At 41.7% G+C, this 15253-nt stretch overlaps 1 protein-coding gene across 12 annotated transcripts in view; it reads left to right on the top strand.

The window, feature by feature from the left end:
- The window catches only part of KLHL29 (kelch like family member 29), a 598483-nt gene that overhangs the window by 199266 nt on the left and 383964 nt on the right, over positions 1–15253 (top strand). For all 12 annotated transcript variants that reach the window (XM_075126386.1, XM_048845630.2, XM_075126385.1 and 9 more), the window contains one exon: positions 9862–10167. In XM_075126386.1, coding sequence (XP_074982487.1) covers positions 9907–10167 — 261 coding nt within the window. In that variant the 5' untranslated portion in view covers positions 9862–9906. The remainder of the gene's footprint in view (positions 1–9861; positions 10168–15253) is intronic.

The raw sequence follows: 15253 nt of genomic DNA, 5'->3' as shown, positions 1-15253 counted from the left end.
GGCACAAGGTATGACTCCCAAGTTTATAGATTCATTAAAAGTCCTTGCTGTTGGGCTTTCAATTTCATGTGCCAGTTCCTTTAATATTGTTGGATGGAGGTTATCCAGGCTCCCCAGTTTGGTCCTATTAAGCTGTTTGAGTTTGGCTTCTACCTTAGATGTGGTAATTTCTGGTTCCATATCCTCGTTCCCATTACCCACCTTGCTACTGCCCCCAAGCTTCTTATTACCCTTATTAAAAGCTGAGGCAAAATATTCATTTAGATGTTGGGCCATGCCTAGATTATCTTAATCTCCACACCATCCTCAGTGTTTAGTGGTCCCACTTCTTCTTTCCTTGTTTTCTTTTTATTTATATGTCTAAAGAACCTTTTACTATTGATTTTAATTTCCTTTGCAAGGTCCAACTCTGCTTAGCTTTTGGCAATTCTTACTTTTACCCTACACTTTCTGACCTCCAAGGGGTAGCTTTCCTTGCTGATCCATCCCTTCTTCCATTCTTTCCAGGCTTTCTGCTTTCTCTTAATAACCTGTTTGAGATAATTGTTCATCCAGTTTGCTCTGCAACCTTTCCCTACAATTTTCCCCCTTGCTTGAGATGCAGGGTTCAGATAGTTTTTGGAATTTGGACTTAAAGCAATTCCAAGCCTCCTCCACATTCAGTTGAGTTCTTCAGTCCAGTCAACTTCCCTAACTAATTCCCTTAATTTTTTAAAGTTTGCCCTTTTGAAATTAAGGACCCTAGTTATAAATATATTTTTGTTTATCCTTCCATTTAGTTTAAACTGGATTAATTCAAACCAAGGTTGTCCTCTACATCCAGTTCTTGCATGAGGTCGTTGCTATTTACCAATACTAAATCTAAAATGGCATCACCTCTTGTTGATTCAGGGACTATTTAGTGAAAAAATCTGTTGACTATAACATCCGGAAATATCTGGGTCCTACCATTATTAGTAGCACTTGTCTTCCAATCTACATCTGGGAAATTAAAGTCTCCCATAATCATACAATTCCTGGCAGTATTTATTTCATTAAAAATATTAAAGAGGTTTCTATCCATATCCAAAGTGGACGCTCCGGGTCTGTAACAGACCCCAAGCTGTATCCCAATGGAGACTCTGTTACCTTTCATCCCCAAAGTGATTTTGACCCAAACAAATTCCGTTTTATTCATTCCATCACTTCTAATTCTTTTACAGGCTATCTCATCATTAATATACAATGCTACTCCATCACCTTTTCCTTTCTTTCTGTCTTTCTTGAACAACACATTCCCTTCAGTACCTGTACTCCAATCGTGAATACCATTCCACCACATTTCCATTTTCCCTATAATATCTGGTTTCACTTCCTGCACCAGTAATTCTAGTCCCCCCATTTTGTTATGCAGTGCATTCCTTGCATTTGTGTACAGACATCTTAGTAATTCCTGCTTGGCTTCATCCAGATTCCTTACCTGATTAGGTAGTCATTTTACGGCCAGTATCACCTACCTGTTTCTGAAGGTGGAATTGGCACTTTCTTTCCTCTTGTTCCTCTACCCTCTGTTGTTCCTTTCTCCATTCCAATAACCTCTTTTAGCTGATTTTCCTCTCGCTCAATATTAGAGTCAGGCACGGGGATCATATGAGCATCTCCCAACTATTTCCCCTGAATTCCTTGTTTACAGTTCTTTTGATCAGTTGTGCCTACCTCCACCCCAGAAGTCTGTTTCCCTCCCTACTCAAGTGGAGTCCATCCCCATGCAAACAGTTCTCTGTTCGTGAATGCCTACCAGTTGTTGAACACCTAAAAGCTGTCTTGCTAGCACCATTACCTGAGCCATTTGTTGATCTTCATAATCTTGTCTCACCTTCACTCTCCTCCTGTTGGGACAGGTAGAATTCCACTGAAGATCACCTGAGCCTCCATTTCTTTAAGCGTCTTCCCCAGCCTGCCATAGTCTTCCTTAAAGCTTCCTAGCAAGAATCTAGCAGTATAATTTATTCCCACATGAAGGACAATCAGTGGATTCTTTTCTGCTTCCATTAGGATCCTCTTCAGCCTCAGGTCCACATTCTGTATAAGTACCATAACTGGATATATACACACACGTGCATGTAGAGACACACACATGCATGTGTTTTGGTGGTAATTTTTTATTAAATCATAGGAGTTATTTGTATATAATTAGGTAATTTGTTTTCCCCCCATTCTTGTAGTCCAGAATGTCTGAAAGATTTATTTTTGCTTACACATTAAAAATAAATGAACAAAACAAAAGGAAAGTTCTTTGAAAAGAGACCATGCCCGGAAATTTTTAGCCTGAAAAGTGAAGATTTTGGAGCCACTGAAAATTGAGTTAGGATGGAAATGTATATACATCCTTAACTATAATGGTTGCTCCCATCCCTGCTACTGACGAGAATAATTTGCAATCCCATTTCAGTACAGTTTTTCAAGAGATCTTACACACTACATTGTGACAAATACCATGTAGAGTGATGTAATGATTATGCTCCATTCATTACATAGTTTCAGTGGGATAAGCTTGAGTTATGAGTGTAGGTGTGTTTGCACATTGTGTCACTCTGGCCTCACCAATTAAATAGGGGAGGGAGATGGCCTGTGAGCCATGGGGCCATAAATATATTTCAAAATTAAATAACCTGTTCATGAGCAACTTCCTCTCCCTCTCCCCTCATCCCACAAAGCAGCTATTTATGGGACCATTTTATATTGGTTTTTATTTAAAAAATAATAATAGCAAGCACTGACAATTGAATTCTCATGCATTACGTAGCCATCACCACAATCTCACTTCTGCACATCTTGTTGCTGTCAGATATCTTTGTCCTCAGCCAAAAGTGATGTCTAAACTTGTAGCATATGTTTGATGACATATGTAGAAACAGTGATGTTTCCGGTGTTTGATCTTAACTTTTATTGAGAACATCAGAAAATGTTTTTAAGAGTGGCAGCTGTGGCGTGGAAGGAGTTTGCTCATAAACAGGGTATTGGGTCTTAAATAAACTTCTTAATGAATGGGTTCCTTGCAATCCTTTCCTCTGCTAGTTATCAGTGTAATTGCCTGTCAGTATCGTCTGATCCTGGAACTGCTGGGGGCATGGTGTCTTAGATCATGCAGTAGAAACTGCTAGGTGTTGACTTATGTACGTTTACCACTGCTCTCTGCTGAGTGACATGTCAGTTCTGCTCTAGTAATAGAGCAAAACCACTCCTGCACCCTAACCCCCTGCCCCAGCCCTGAGCCTCCTCCCACACCCAAACTCCTTCCCAGAGCACCCACTCCTGTGCACCAACCCTCTGCTCCAGCTCAGAACCCCCTCCCGCACTGTGAACCCCCAGCCCTGGAGCCCACTCCTGCACCCCAAACCCCTCATCCCCAGCCCCTCTCCAGAGCCCACACCCCAACCCCCTGCCCCATCCCGGATTGCCCTCTCGCACCCTGAACCCCTCTTTCCTGGTCCCACCCCAGAGCCCACATCCCCAGCCCAGAGCCCGTATCCCCTCCCATACCCAAAGCCCCTGGCTCAGCCCAGAGCCCCCTCCTGCACCCCTCATCCCCGTCCCCACCCGAAAGCCTGCACTCCACCTGACACCCTCACCCCCTCCCACACCCCAACCCCCTGCCCCAGCCTGGTGAAAATGAGTGAGTGAGTGCGTGAGGGTGGGGGAGAGCGAGTGATGGGGAGGGTGAAGTGAGCAGGGGTGGAGTCTTGGGGAAGGGGCAGGGCCTCAGGGAAGGGCCAGAGAACGGAGGCAGGGCAAGGGTGTTCATGTTCGGTTTTGTGCAATTAGAAAGTTGGCAACCCTACTTGTAATATCAGTATCTCATATTATAAGGTTAGGGTTGGAAGAGACCTCAGGAGGTCATCTAATCCAATCCCCTGCTCACAGCAGGACCAACACCCACTAAATCATCCCAGCCAGGGCTTTGTCAAGCCGGGCCTTAAAAACCTCTCAGGATGGAGATTCCACCACCTCCCTAGGTAACCCATTCCAGTGCTTCACCACCCTCCTAGTGAAATAGTGTTTCCTAATATCCAACCTAGACTTCCCCCACTGCAACTTGAGACCATTGCACCTTGTTCTGTCATCTGCCACCACTGAGAACAGCCAAGCTCCATCCTTTCTGGAACCCCCCTTCGGGTAGTTGAAGGCTGCTATCAAATCACCCCCTCACTCTTCTCTTCTGCAGTCTAAACAAGCCCAGTTCCCTCAGCCTCTCCTTGTAAGTCATGTGCCTCAGCCCTCTGATCATTTTCGTTGCCCTCCACTGGACTCTCTCCAATTTGTCCATGTCCTTTCTGTAGTGGGGGGCCCAAAAGGAATGCTGGGGGAAGGGAACAAAAATTCCTGTTAAGGAGAAATTGTTATCACTATGCTGTTTGGAATTTGGAGGGGGCAATATTTCTAAGCGTAAGCAAGGGATCACCAAACTGCTTGGCTTGGGTTAGCCCAAAACGAAAATACGGAGCTTGTATGTATAACAGCTACTATCACCTTTTGGAACTTAAGATTGTAACTCATTTGTGTGTATGTTTCCTTCCTTTAGCCTTGTAGATAACTCTCAGTCCTTTTTCTTAGGGCTTGTACACACTTGCACTTATGTCAGTATAACTTATATCACTTGGGGTGTGTGAAAAAGCCTCCCCCCACCCCCGAATGACATAAGTTACACTAACCGAAGTGCTGCTGTGGACAGTGCTATGTCGGCAGGTGATCCATCTGCTGCCTCTCACAGAGGTGGTGGGAGAGCTCTCTCCTGTCAGCACAGAGCGTCTGCACCAGCAACGCTGCAGCAGCACGGCCGCATCGGTACACAGCTTCGCTGCTGTAGGGATTCTAGGGTAGGCTAGCCCTTAGTTAATGGTCCTTTCATTTGTTTATTATAGGATTGGCTACAAGCATTGTCTTTGGAGAGAGATCTAGGAAGCACTTGACCTGGGGTAAGTTGTTTGGGGCTTGGAGTAATCTGAATATTGTTTCAGAGTAGCAGCTGTGTTAGTCTGTATTCGCAAAAAGAAAAGGAGGACTTGTGGCACCTTAGAGACTAACACATTTATTTGAGCATAAGCTTTCGTGAGCGACAGCTCACTTCCGATGCATCCGATGAAGTGAGCTGTAGCTCATGAAAGCTTATGCTCAAATAAATTTGTTAGTCTCTGAATATTGGTGTGATTTTTATGTAAGGGACCATCTATCACAAAGGCAAGCTTGCCTGGGTGGCTAGATAGACTGGCGTGTCCAAGGGGACTGTCTGTGACTCCATGGTAAGGCTGTTATAGTGCTTGAGGAGTTTACCCTTGTTACTTGATTGGTGAAATCTAATTGTATAACATACAACCAGTTTGGGGTTTGTGCCCAGTTCCTTGACAGTCTGCCCGGAGGTTGGCACTCACAGTAGTGAGCCACTCTCCACAGCTTGATAAGTACATTTTAAAATTGTAAATTTGAGTTGATAGAGCCCCTTTTGATTACAGTGTGTAAAGTATTTTTAGACCATGGTGTAAGAGCTGCTATAAAAGTCTTAAATTGTTTAAGCCTTAAAGCTACATTTCTGGTTCTAGTTTTCTGTGAGATGGCAGTCATTGCTCATAGAAAATCTCCCCCCACTATGTTTTAAAAAGTTTTTTATTTAGACAAAGATGTTCTGTTTACTGTATCCTTGTTGATGCACAGTGTGCCTTTAATTTTTGCCATAATCAGAAGTTGGTATGTCACTTCCATGTCATTTCAGAAAGGTTGAGAGGCATCCTCATAACCTGCATGTCAGAGGGGCCATGAAATTCTGTTTGAACAGGACACGAGTATCATGAGTTTACTCAGAGCCCCCCGAAAGAACTATCCTAATGTACTTGAATGGGTATGACTGAAGTATAGGCTGCTCAAGACAAACCTTGCCCTGCAGCCCTTCCCAAGAGAAGCAATGCCACCTCTTGGATGAAGAGGTGCAACAGGTTCCTAAACAACAACTACAAAAGCTGATATGTGGGCCTCTACGCACAATTTTACTACAGGTTTCAGAGTAACAGCCGTGTTAGTCTGTATTTGCAAAAAGAAAAGGAGTACTTGTGGCACCTTAGAGACTAACCAATTTATTTGAGCATAAGCTTTCGTGAGCTTATGCTCAAATAAATTGGTTAGTCTCTAAGGTGCCACAAGTACTCCTTTAATTTTACTACAGAGAGTAGAAGGACAAACTGCTGCAGATGGCAGAATTTTCCTTGCTTATGTTCTTGAGAAATAGTCCCAATCTTTTGTTATAAGGAAGGTGATATAAATCCCCTCTAGTACAATAGGAGAACAGTCTTTAACTGTAAATGGTATGTCTCTGATGGGCCACGTTCATCTCTAATGCACCAGCTTTACTTGCCATTCTGTTGTATTACCAGGTGTCTTATTACTAAAGTTGTTCACTTTCTCCTGTCTTACAGTATGTCTGAATTATATCTCTTGAGGACAGGCTATTAGTGGCTTAGGTTTGAACTTTCTGGATACGTTTTTTTCCACCTTACACTTAAGATAAAGTAGTCTCACTCAACAGTGCTAAGACATTTGTGGTGGACAAGCTAATAGGAGCCACAGGACAGCTTGTGTCAGTGCTCAGAAATTCTGCTCAGTCTGTGGTTGCTCATGATGATAAGTAAAACCACACATAGTGCAACACTGACCTTATCCAGCAGAAAAATACCAAGAAGTAATATCTCTTCAGCTATCATACGTTGGGATATTTTTCTTGTCCATTTTTGTTTTATGCATTCTTAAATATAAAATGAGTTTCACTGATCTCCTAATAAATTGGATTGTGTGATGCAAGTAAAATAGATGAGTTGCTGTAATGAACCAAACGTTCATGATTTATTCATGTGAGAAACTGTATTTAGCATTTATATATAACATTCTTCACTTCCTAATGCTGTACAAATGTCACAGTGTTACCTGGAGAATGTTACTATTTTAAGGCAGAGAGGGTTAAATGACTTGCTCGAGGCCGTGTGTAGCGGGATTTCAGCCCATTGGGGGAGAAAAAGGAGGGAGAATGCCCCCTTTTTGTGAATGTAACTCCTTGTGGTCAAGGTAGAGAGGCCTAGCGGTCAGGGATCAGGGGGCTGTCCTTATCCTCAGGGCAGTGAGGCCTAATAACCAGAGTCTACAGAGCTACCCTTGCTCTCAGCGCAGTGAGGCCTAATGGCCAGAGTCCATGAAAATGCCCTTGCTCTCAAGGCAGCGACGCCTCCTGGCCAAAGTCTATGAGGCTGCCCCTGTCCTCAGGACAGCAAGGCCTTGTGGCCAGAGTCTATGTAGCTGCCATAGTCTTCTGGGCAGTGGGGCCTAGTGATAGGTGTGGAAAGAAGTAGAGGGAACTGGGCCCATCCTACTCCACTGGGTCCCAACCCAGGGCCATATGGAACCAGCACTTCTGGCTTCAGGTTCAGGTTCCCCTCTCGACAAACTTCCTACCTTTGCTTCTGGATCCTCCTCTGGGGTAGCGGCCTTCCGCCTCCCTCATCCTCCGCAGTTGTCTGGGGTTCAGCGCCTTCAGCCTCTGCAGGCTGGCCCTCTAGTGGCTCCCTGGAGGAGCCTGCAGCGTGCATCCACTCTTCTCCCCAGTCAGCCCAGACTGAGCTAAGCCTCCTCCTTTTATATACTGCTTCCAACCAGAGCATGCCCAGCAAGTGCATGGGAACATTGCCTCCTGGGCCCAAAGTGCGTGGCTAACCCTTGCTGGGCCAGTGCGGGGTTGGTACACTCCATCACACCATGTAGTGTGAAATTGTCAGAGCTGGGATTAGAACTCAGGAGTTTCTGTTTCCCTGTTCTGTGCTGAGATGACTTGCCCGCTGCTAGTGTAATTTGCAGATGACACAAAGATTGGCAGAGTAGTAAATGATGATGAGGACAGGACAGTCATACAGAGTGATCTTGATTACTTGGTAAACTGGGTCCATTCAAAGATTATACAGCCAAATGCAAAGTTATACACCTAGAAAAAAGGAATGCAGGCCACACCTACAACATGGGGGACTGTATCATGGAAAGCAGGGACTGAAAAGGAATCATAGTGGGCGGTCAGAGGGGACAAACAATTCACTGTGAGCTTCCAATGCAATGCTCTAGCAAAAAAGGACTAATGCAACCCTTGGATGTATAAGAAAAGTAGTAGTGAGTAGGACTAAGGAGGTGATTTTATCTCGCTACATGGCTTTGGTGAGACTGATACTGTAATACTACGTTCAGTTTTGGTGTTCATATTTTTAAAAAGATGTTGAAAAATTGGAGAGGGTGAAGAAAAGAGCCACAAAAATTATTCAAGACCTGGAGAAAATACCTTAGAGTAAGAGACTTAAAGAGCTTAATCTGTTTAATTTATCAAAAAGAAGGTTGAAAGGTGATTTAATTACAATATATAAGTATCTTCATGAGGAGAAAATAGTGGGTACTAAAGGACTCTTTAATCTAGCAGAGAGAGACATGAAGTAGAACCTCAGAGTTACAAACACTTCGGAAATGGAGGTTGTTCGTAATTGTGAAATGTTCATAACTCTGAACAAAACATTATGGTTGATCTTTCAAAATTTACAACTGAACATTGACTTAATACAGCTTTGAAACTTTACTGTGCAGAAGAAAAATGCTTCTTTTAGTCATCTTAATTTAAATGAAACAAGCACAGAAACAGTTTCCTTACTTTGTCAAATCTTTTTTGTAAACTTTCCTTTTATTATTTTAGTAGGTTACATTTAACACAGAACTGTACTGTACTCTATTTACTTGTGTGTGTGTGTGTGTCTCTCTCTGCTGCCTGATTGCATACTCCCGGTTCCAAATGAGGTGTGTGGTTGACCAGTCAGTCAGGACCAGATTTAAATCTTCCGCACCCCTAGGCACAGCATCTTAAGTGCGCCCCCCCCCCCCCCGACTACAGCTGATCTTTGTGTTCCACCTGTTTTTAGAGAGGTAAGGCACTCCTAGAATGCCAGCGCCCCATGCCAGTGTACCTACTGTGCCTAATTGGAAATCCAGCCCTGCACTTAGTTCATAATGCTGGTGTTTGTAACTCTGAGGTTCTACTGTAACAAGAACCAATGGCTAGAAGCTGTAGCTAGACAAACTCAAATTGGAAATAAGGCTCAAATTTCTACCATGAGGATGATTAACCACTGAAACAAACCACCAAGGGAGGTGGTGGATTCTCCATCTTGATGTCTTTCAGTCAAATCTGGAAGATCTGTTTTTGTCAAACACAAGTTACTGGGCTCAATAAAAGGGTAATTGGGTGAAATTTAATGGGCTATGATATACAGAAAGTCAGACTGGACAATCTAATGGTCATTTCTGGACTTAAACTCTATAAATGGATCTATGAGTCTGTGTGTGTTAAAATAAATGAGAGCAGCAGGAGCAATGACAAATTTCTTTTCATCTTCCCCTCATTGGGATTGGTGGGGTGGACATTTCTTTGGTGCAAGATCCATGAAAGGTTTAATTTTCAAAAGGACATTTTTAGGAAGCTGTCAGGGAGGTTGAATGATTAATTGCTTCTAACTTGGTGTTTCATTCTTTGTGTATTGTCTCTTGAGATCCTGCTAGAAAGTTTGGACATGTGGAATTCCCTGGAAACTGAGTGACTATTCTCTCCACCACATGTTCAGTCAGCATCCTACCTCTCTCATTTCAATTTTTAATTAAGATTGCTACAAACATAATCCCCTCTCCTGATGTTTGATTGGCACAATTTCACCTGTACTGCAAAATAGGCATGGTGACGACCGGCGGGACTGGCCCAAATGATTGAGTGGGAGTTTTGCTTTGGGCTTACTTTATAACACCTCTTTGCTCTTAACATTTCAGGCGAGCTCTCGAGTTCCCTTTTAGAAGAAGCCATAGTCGATCGAGATGTCGCGGCACCACAGCCGATTTGAAAGAGATTATCGCACTGGGTGGGATCGCCGAGAATGGAGCTCCAATGGGAATCATGTGAACACTAGTAACTGTAACAGTACAGCGAGCGGCAACTGCAACAACAGACCTGGGCTGTTGCCTTTGCCAATTGTTCCCTCTCGACTACCTGCTCCAGCCACAGCTGCTTGCACCACAGTGAACAGCGACGTGATAACAAGCCTTGTGGCCAACTCATCTGCAGCTTCAACTACCAAAGTAAGAATTTACTTGTTTTCAGTATGACGAGTTAGAGGGAACTACAGATGGGGTGACACTTGTCCCCTTCGTTTATGATGTGCCATGGGAATAAGAAGTCCAATGGCCCTTTGCCTTTTTTCTTCTGTTGGCCATTACATATGCTGTTTGTGTAGTAAGATGACCTTCATGGGCTGGTGGATCTCCCACCTCATTCCATCACTGAACAGAGAGAGCAACCAGTTCCCTTTATCACAGAAAGCCCTTAGTTCTCAGTTTTGTTGTTAGAAATGATCCACTTTGTTTGTCTAACTACCCGAGGAGTGTTCCAGACGGAGCTGTAGTTTTCCTACGCGGATCTATTTTTATGTCACAAAGAGCAGAAAATGAGCAAAGTGCATAGGAGTTTTTTGTTTTTGTTGCTTGGCCCTTTCCTGTAAGTCGTCCAGAGTGCCTTTCCACATTGCCATCTGTAACATAATAATGGGAATAGTGGGAACCCACAGTTGAGACAAGGCTGTCTGGTTTATACATAAATACATTTTAAGAAGGAAGAAAATGTTAAACAGTAAAGAAATAAAATCACTAGTGGTTTTTTATTGATTTTATTCTACTGACTAGTAGTGGTTTTTGGCTTTCTTTTAACTTGTAGCTCCTCTTAAGTCTACAAAGCAAAAATTTTTATATCAGTGAAAAGTTTTTGTTGCCTTCCTGCATACAAAAATGACTAGGAAAGCTGAAGTTGTGGGGTGGAGGGTGGTGGAAAACCCTAGCAAATTGTAAAGATATCCATGGCTTTAGCCGAGCAAGCCAGATGCCCTGCTGCTTTTCTTTTTATGATATTTAAATTTTTCTTTCAACTTGGTTTCATGTTAATAAATGCAAGAGCCAAATACAACAGACGCAGACAGGGGAAAAGAAGACAATGAAGTTATTTAAAGTAAGCCAAGAACAAGCTGAAATTTACTGCAATACCATACTATATTGATTTTTTTCACACAGTAGAAAAACAAAGTCAATGCTGCAGAAGGAAACAGTGGACAAAAGTTTACAGTGTGAATGTTTTTTAAAATGGTCTATAGTGTTTTTCATTTATTTTTATTTGACAACAGGCAGTAAGTTCCCAATGAAAATGAATATGAGATTTCCCCAGATGTCCTCCACAATAGATGCATTTTGAACGCTTTGTCTGGAGAAGATTATTAAGCAAGTTTTGAAGCCAGCACAGTGGTTTCATTTATCATGACCTCTGTACTGCTAAAAGTCCAGCTGCTGATGTTTAACAGCCCACTGAGGCTGAGCTATGATAGTAAAGTGTTTGCTCCTCGGGGGTGGGAGGGAATGATCAGCATTTTAAGTGTTTTGTGATATGTTAAATGTGAAACATTTTCTAAATTATCTTATTAGGCAATTTTCTAGATGAGTTTTATTGGTAAGAATGGTTTTGACATCACTAGATCAATGCGAAGAAAGAAGACAGTATGTAGGTGATATAGGATGAACTTTACCTGGAAAGCTGCTAATTGCCTGTGTGGTCTCCCATCAAATTCATGTATAAAAAGTCCCAGTGTCCGCACTCTCTCCTCTGTTGCTGAGGATTACCTGAGCAAGCCTGACAACTAAAAGCACATGGATTGAGGGGGGAAAAACTTGGGAACAGAAGTGGGTGAGGAATCTGAATAGTTGATTTAAGGGGATGTTGCCTAGGAAACTTCCAACAAACTACATGAGAAAGTTTTGTAAATGAAAAAATGTGCTCTGTCTCACACGCTGCAGATTTGCACTTTTGGTTCAGCTCAGATGATCAGTAGTATCCCAAACTGATGAGTTTGCCTCCAACCCATTGACTATCCAGCTAATGGTTAACCATAAAAATTTAAATCCATACAAATGGAAAATCACAAACCAGAAGAATGCACAGTTGCTTGGTTTATTTTAAAAACAGATATATGCCAAGTTCTTAGCCCAATATTGAGCCAAATAACTTGTGTTTGGCTAAAGCAGATCTTGCAGAAAGGCATCCAGTCTTGATTTGAAGACGTCCAGAGATGGAGAATCCTGTTTCTCCCTTCTTATCTTGTTCCAGTTTTAATGACCCTCACTATTAAAAATGTGTGTCTAATGCTACTTTGAATTTCTGGCTTTAGCTTTCAATGGTGATTTTATATTTAAGCTCAGACCATTGATGAAAATGTTGAATAGCTTCAGGCCTAGTACTGATCTCTTCAGAACCCCACTGAAAACACCTCCATTCAATGATCATTTTCCATTGACAACTACTCTTTGAGATCTGTCAGCCTTAATCCAGTTAACATGTGCTTTATTGATATTGTATACTGGTATTTTTTAATTCAGAATGTCATCCGATACTATGTCAAATGCCCTACAGAAGTCTAAGTATATTACATCTACGTAGTTACTTTTATCAACCAAACTTGTGATCTCATCAGAGAATAATACCAGGTTTGTTTGGCAAGATCTGTGGTACATAAAATCTTGTTGACCACTATTAATTATATTTCCATCTTTTTATTCTTTATTAAGTAAAACCCTAGGTGACAAATTCAGAATGGATAAGAGGAAATATATTTTACATAACCTGTCATTAGACTGTGGAACTCACTGTGACATGATGTCATTGATCATAGATGGTAAATCCAGAAGGGCCCTTTAGAATATCTAGTCTGAGCAGACAAGATTATAACAAGAATATCCAGAATTATAATAACTAATGCTAACAAAAAGAGTACTGGAAGGGATATAAAACTTTATGTTTTGGGGCTTAAGCCAATTTCTTACTATAAGGGATGAGGTGAGACATTCATGGAATGCAAGACAGAATACTGGATTAGACAGGTCTGATTCATTATGGCAACTCCTGGTTCCTAGAAGGTGGCTCCAAAAGTACTTGTGTTTCACATCACAGACAAAACATTGATATGTGTGGACAGACTATGGTACTAAAGATATGATGCAAATCTTCAGTGTTTAATATTGCTCTCAGGACACACCAGTAACTTGCTAACTGCAAGTGAAATGCCTTTCCACAAATCACATGTACCTGTCTCTTATTGTCTTGAAGAATTGTGTGTTTGGTCTGAGTTATTTAAAAGAAAAATGTGTGTGGGGTTTTTTTTTATTTTTACTGAACAAAAAAATTAAAAAGGACTTTGGGCTACTCTCGCCCTTTTCGTCTGAGGCTCTGAAAAAACTTTACAAACATTGTTTAAGCCTCAATACCCCTCTAAGGTATGTTAATATTATAATCCCTGTATAACGATAGAGAAACTGAGACACAGAGAAATTGTAATTTTGCTCAAGGTCGTTGAGCAGGTATTCTCACCTTTTTGTCAACTTGGGTCTCCTGACTCTCAGTCCTGTATGCAAGCCACTGGGCCACAGAGCTTTCACCTGGGGATGGCTCAGTCTGAATCCTAGGGTCCGAATTGCCAATTGTGGAGTACTTTCTGCATTTGGCGTCCTTTAACTACTGAAGTGTTTGGCAGGAGAAAATGGGTGACTCATAGCACTAAAGGGCAATGTGCAGCTTCATTCTGACACGCTCTTAGTTCCATCGCGTATGATTATTTGGCTCAGTTTTCTCTCCCATAGGTTTATTTGCTAGTAGGAACTATCAAGGAAATCCCCATAAAACTGCAGCATTGCTTAAGATATTGGCAATGAAATACTCTAGAATCTGATTAAAGGCACCACACAATATTCCATCCATGTTATCTGTTCATATTAGCAGCACCTCTATTCTCTGTTGCTTTTCCAAATTACTTTCTGTGTTACTTGTACAATTTTCTCCATCAAAGCTTCTGCATCACAGCTGCAATTTAGAAGTGTTGTCATGGGCTGTAATTTGAAATTTTATTACCAAGAGATTTTTTGGTTATAGAACATTTACTTTTAGCATCTGGATATTATTTTTAAATGCCTGAAAAGATTGATACGTCAACAGGATCTGTGCGGTATCAGGCACTGTCTGATTATTTTTTTGTTCAGCATTAATTTTAAAAACCCTTTGCCTGGAACATGAATTGATTCCTAAGCCCCCACATGCTTAATGATTTGTTAATTTCAAGATTAAACCTATGACAATGGGTATAAAAAATCCAGTCTCAAATTCTGATAGGATTTTCTCCAGTATAACCGAGGGTAACTGTCTTTGCCGGGGAATAACTGAAATCAGAGCCTGGCCTTCTATGTTTATAATGCTCCCATAAGATTTAAGGCTTGTGTGTTGTTGCTAGCAGAGTTTTGATCCTATGGTGGTTTGGCTCAAAGGAAATGTGGGAGAGGAGAAGGAGAGTGTAAAACATTTGTTAACCTCTCTGAAAAGCAGGATAGGGAACGCAGAGGGAGAAATCACCCTCTGTCTCACCATGCACTGGCTTAACCAAGTCAGATAAAACAAATGAGCAGGAAAGAGGGAGAAATTCTTATTTTAAAGGAGAAACAAATCTTTGTGGCTGGAGATTGCATTGTAAAAGGAAAATAAGATAAAATACTGTAAAGGTAAAATGTTAACACATTTATTTCCTTTGAGATCCAAAATAATTTAGTTCCCCTACACCAAGTGGTAAAGCTTTCTCACTCTTTAGTCTGTTACCTGCCGACTGTTTACTGAACACAGAATCATATGGTTAGAAGGGACTCCAGGGGTCATCTAGTCCAGTGGCTCTCAACCTTTCCAGACTACTGTACTCCTTTCAGGAGTCTAATTTGTCTTGCGTACCCCAAGTTTCACTGCACTTAAAACCTACTTGCTTACAAAATCAGACATAATAATACAAAAGTGTCTCAGCACACTTATTGAATTTCAGTGTATAGTACATAGAGCAGTGAGCATAAACAAGTCATTGTATGAAATTTTAGTTTTACTGACTTTGCTAGTGCTTTTTATGTAGCTTGTTGTAAAACTAGGCAAATATCTATATGAGTTGATATACCCCCTGGAACACCTATGTGTACTCCCAAGGATACACATACCCCTGGTTGAGAACCACTGATCTTGTCTAACCCTCTGCCAAGATATAGGATTTGTTGTGTCTAAACAATCCAAGACACATGGCTATCCAGCCTTCGCTGGAAAACCTCCAGT

Source organism: Caretta caretta, chromosome 3 (genome assembly GCF_965140235.1).
Source record: "Caretta caretta isolate rCarCar2 chromosome 3, rCarCar1.hap1, whole genome shotgun sequence".
Lineage (NCBI taxonomy): Eukaryota > Metazoa > Chordata > Testudines > Cheloniidae > Caretta > Caretta caretta.
The sequence above is the reverse complement of the archived record's forward strand: the minus strand, read 5'-3'. Positions and strand labels throughout refer to the sequence as shown.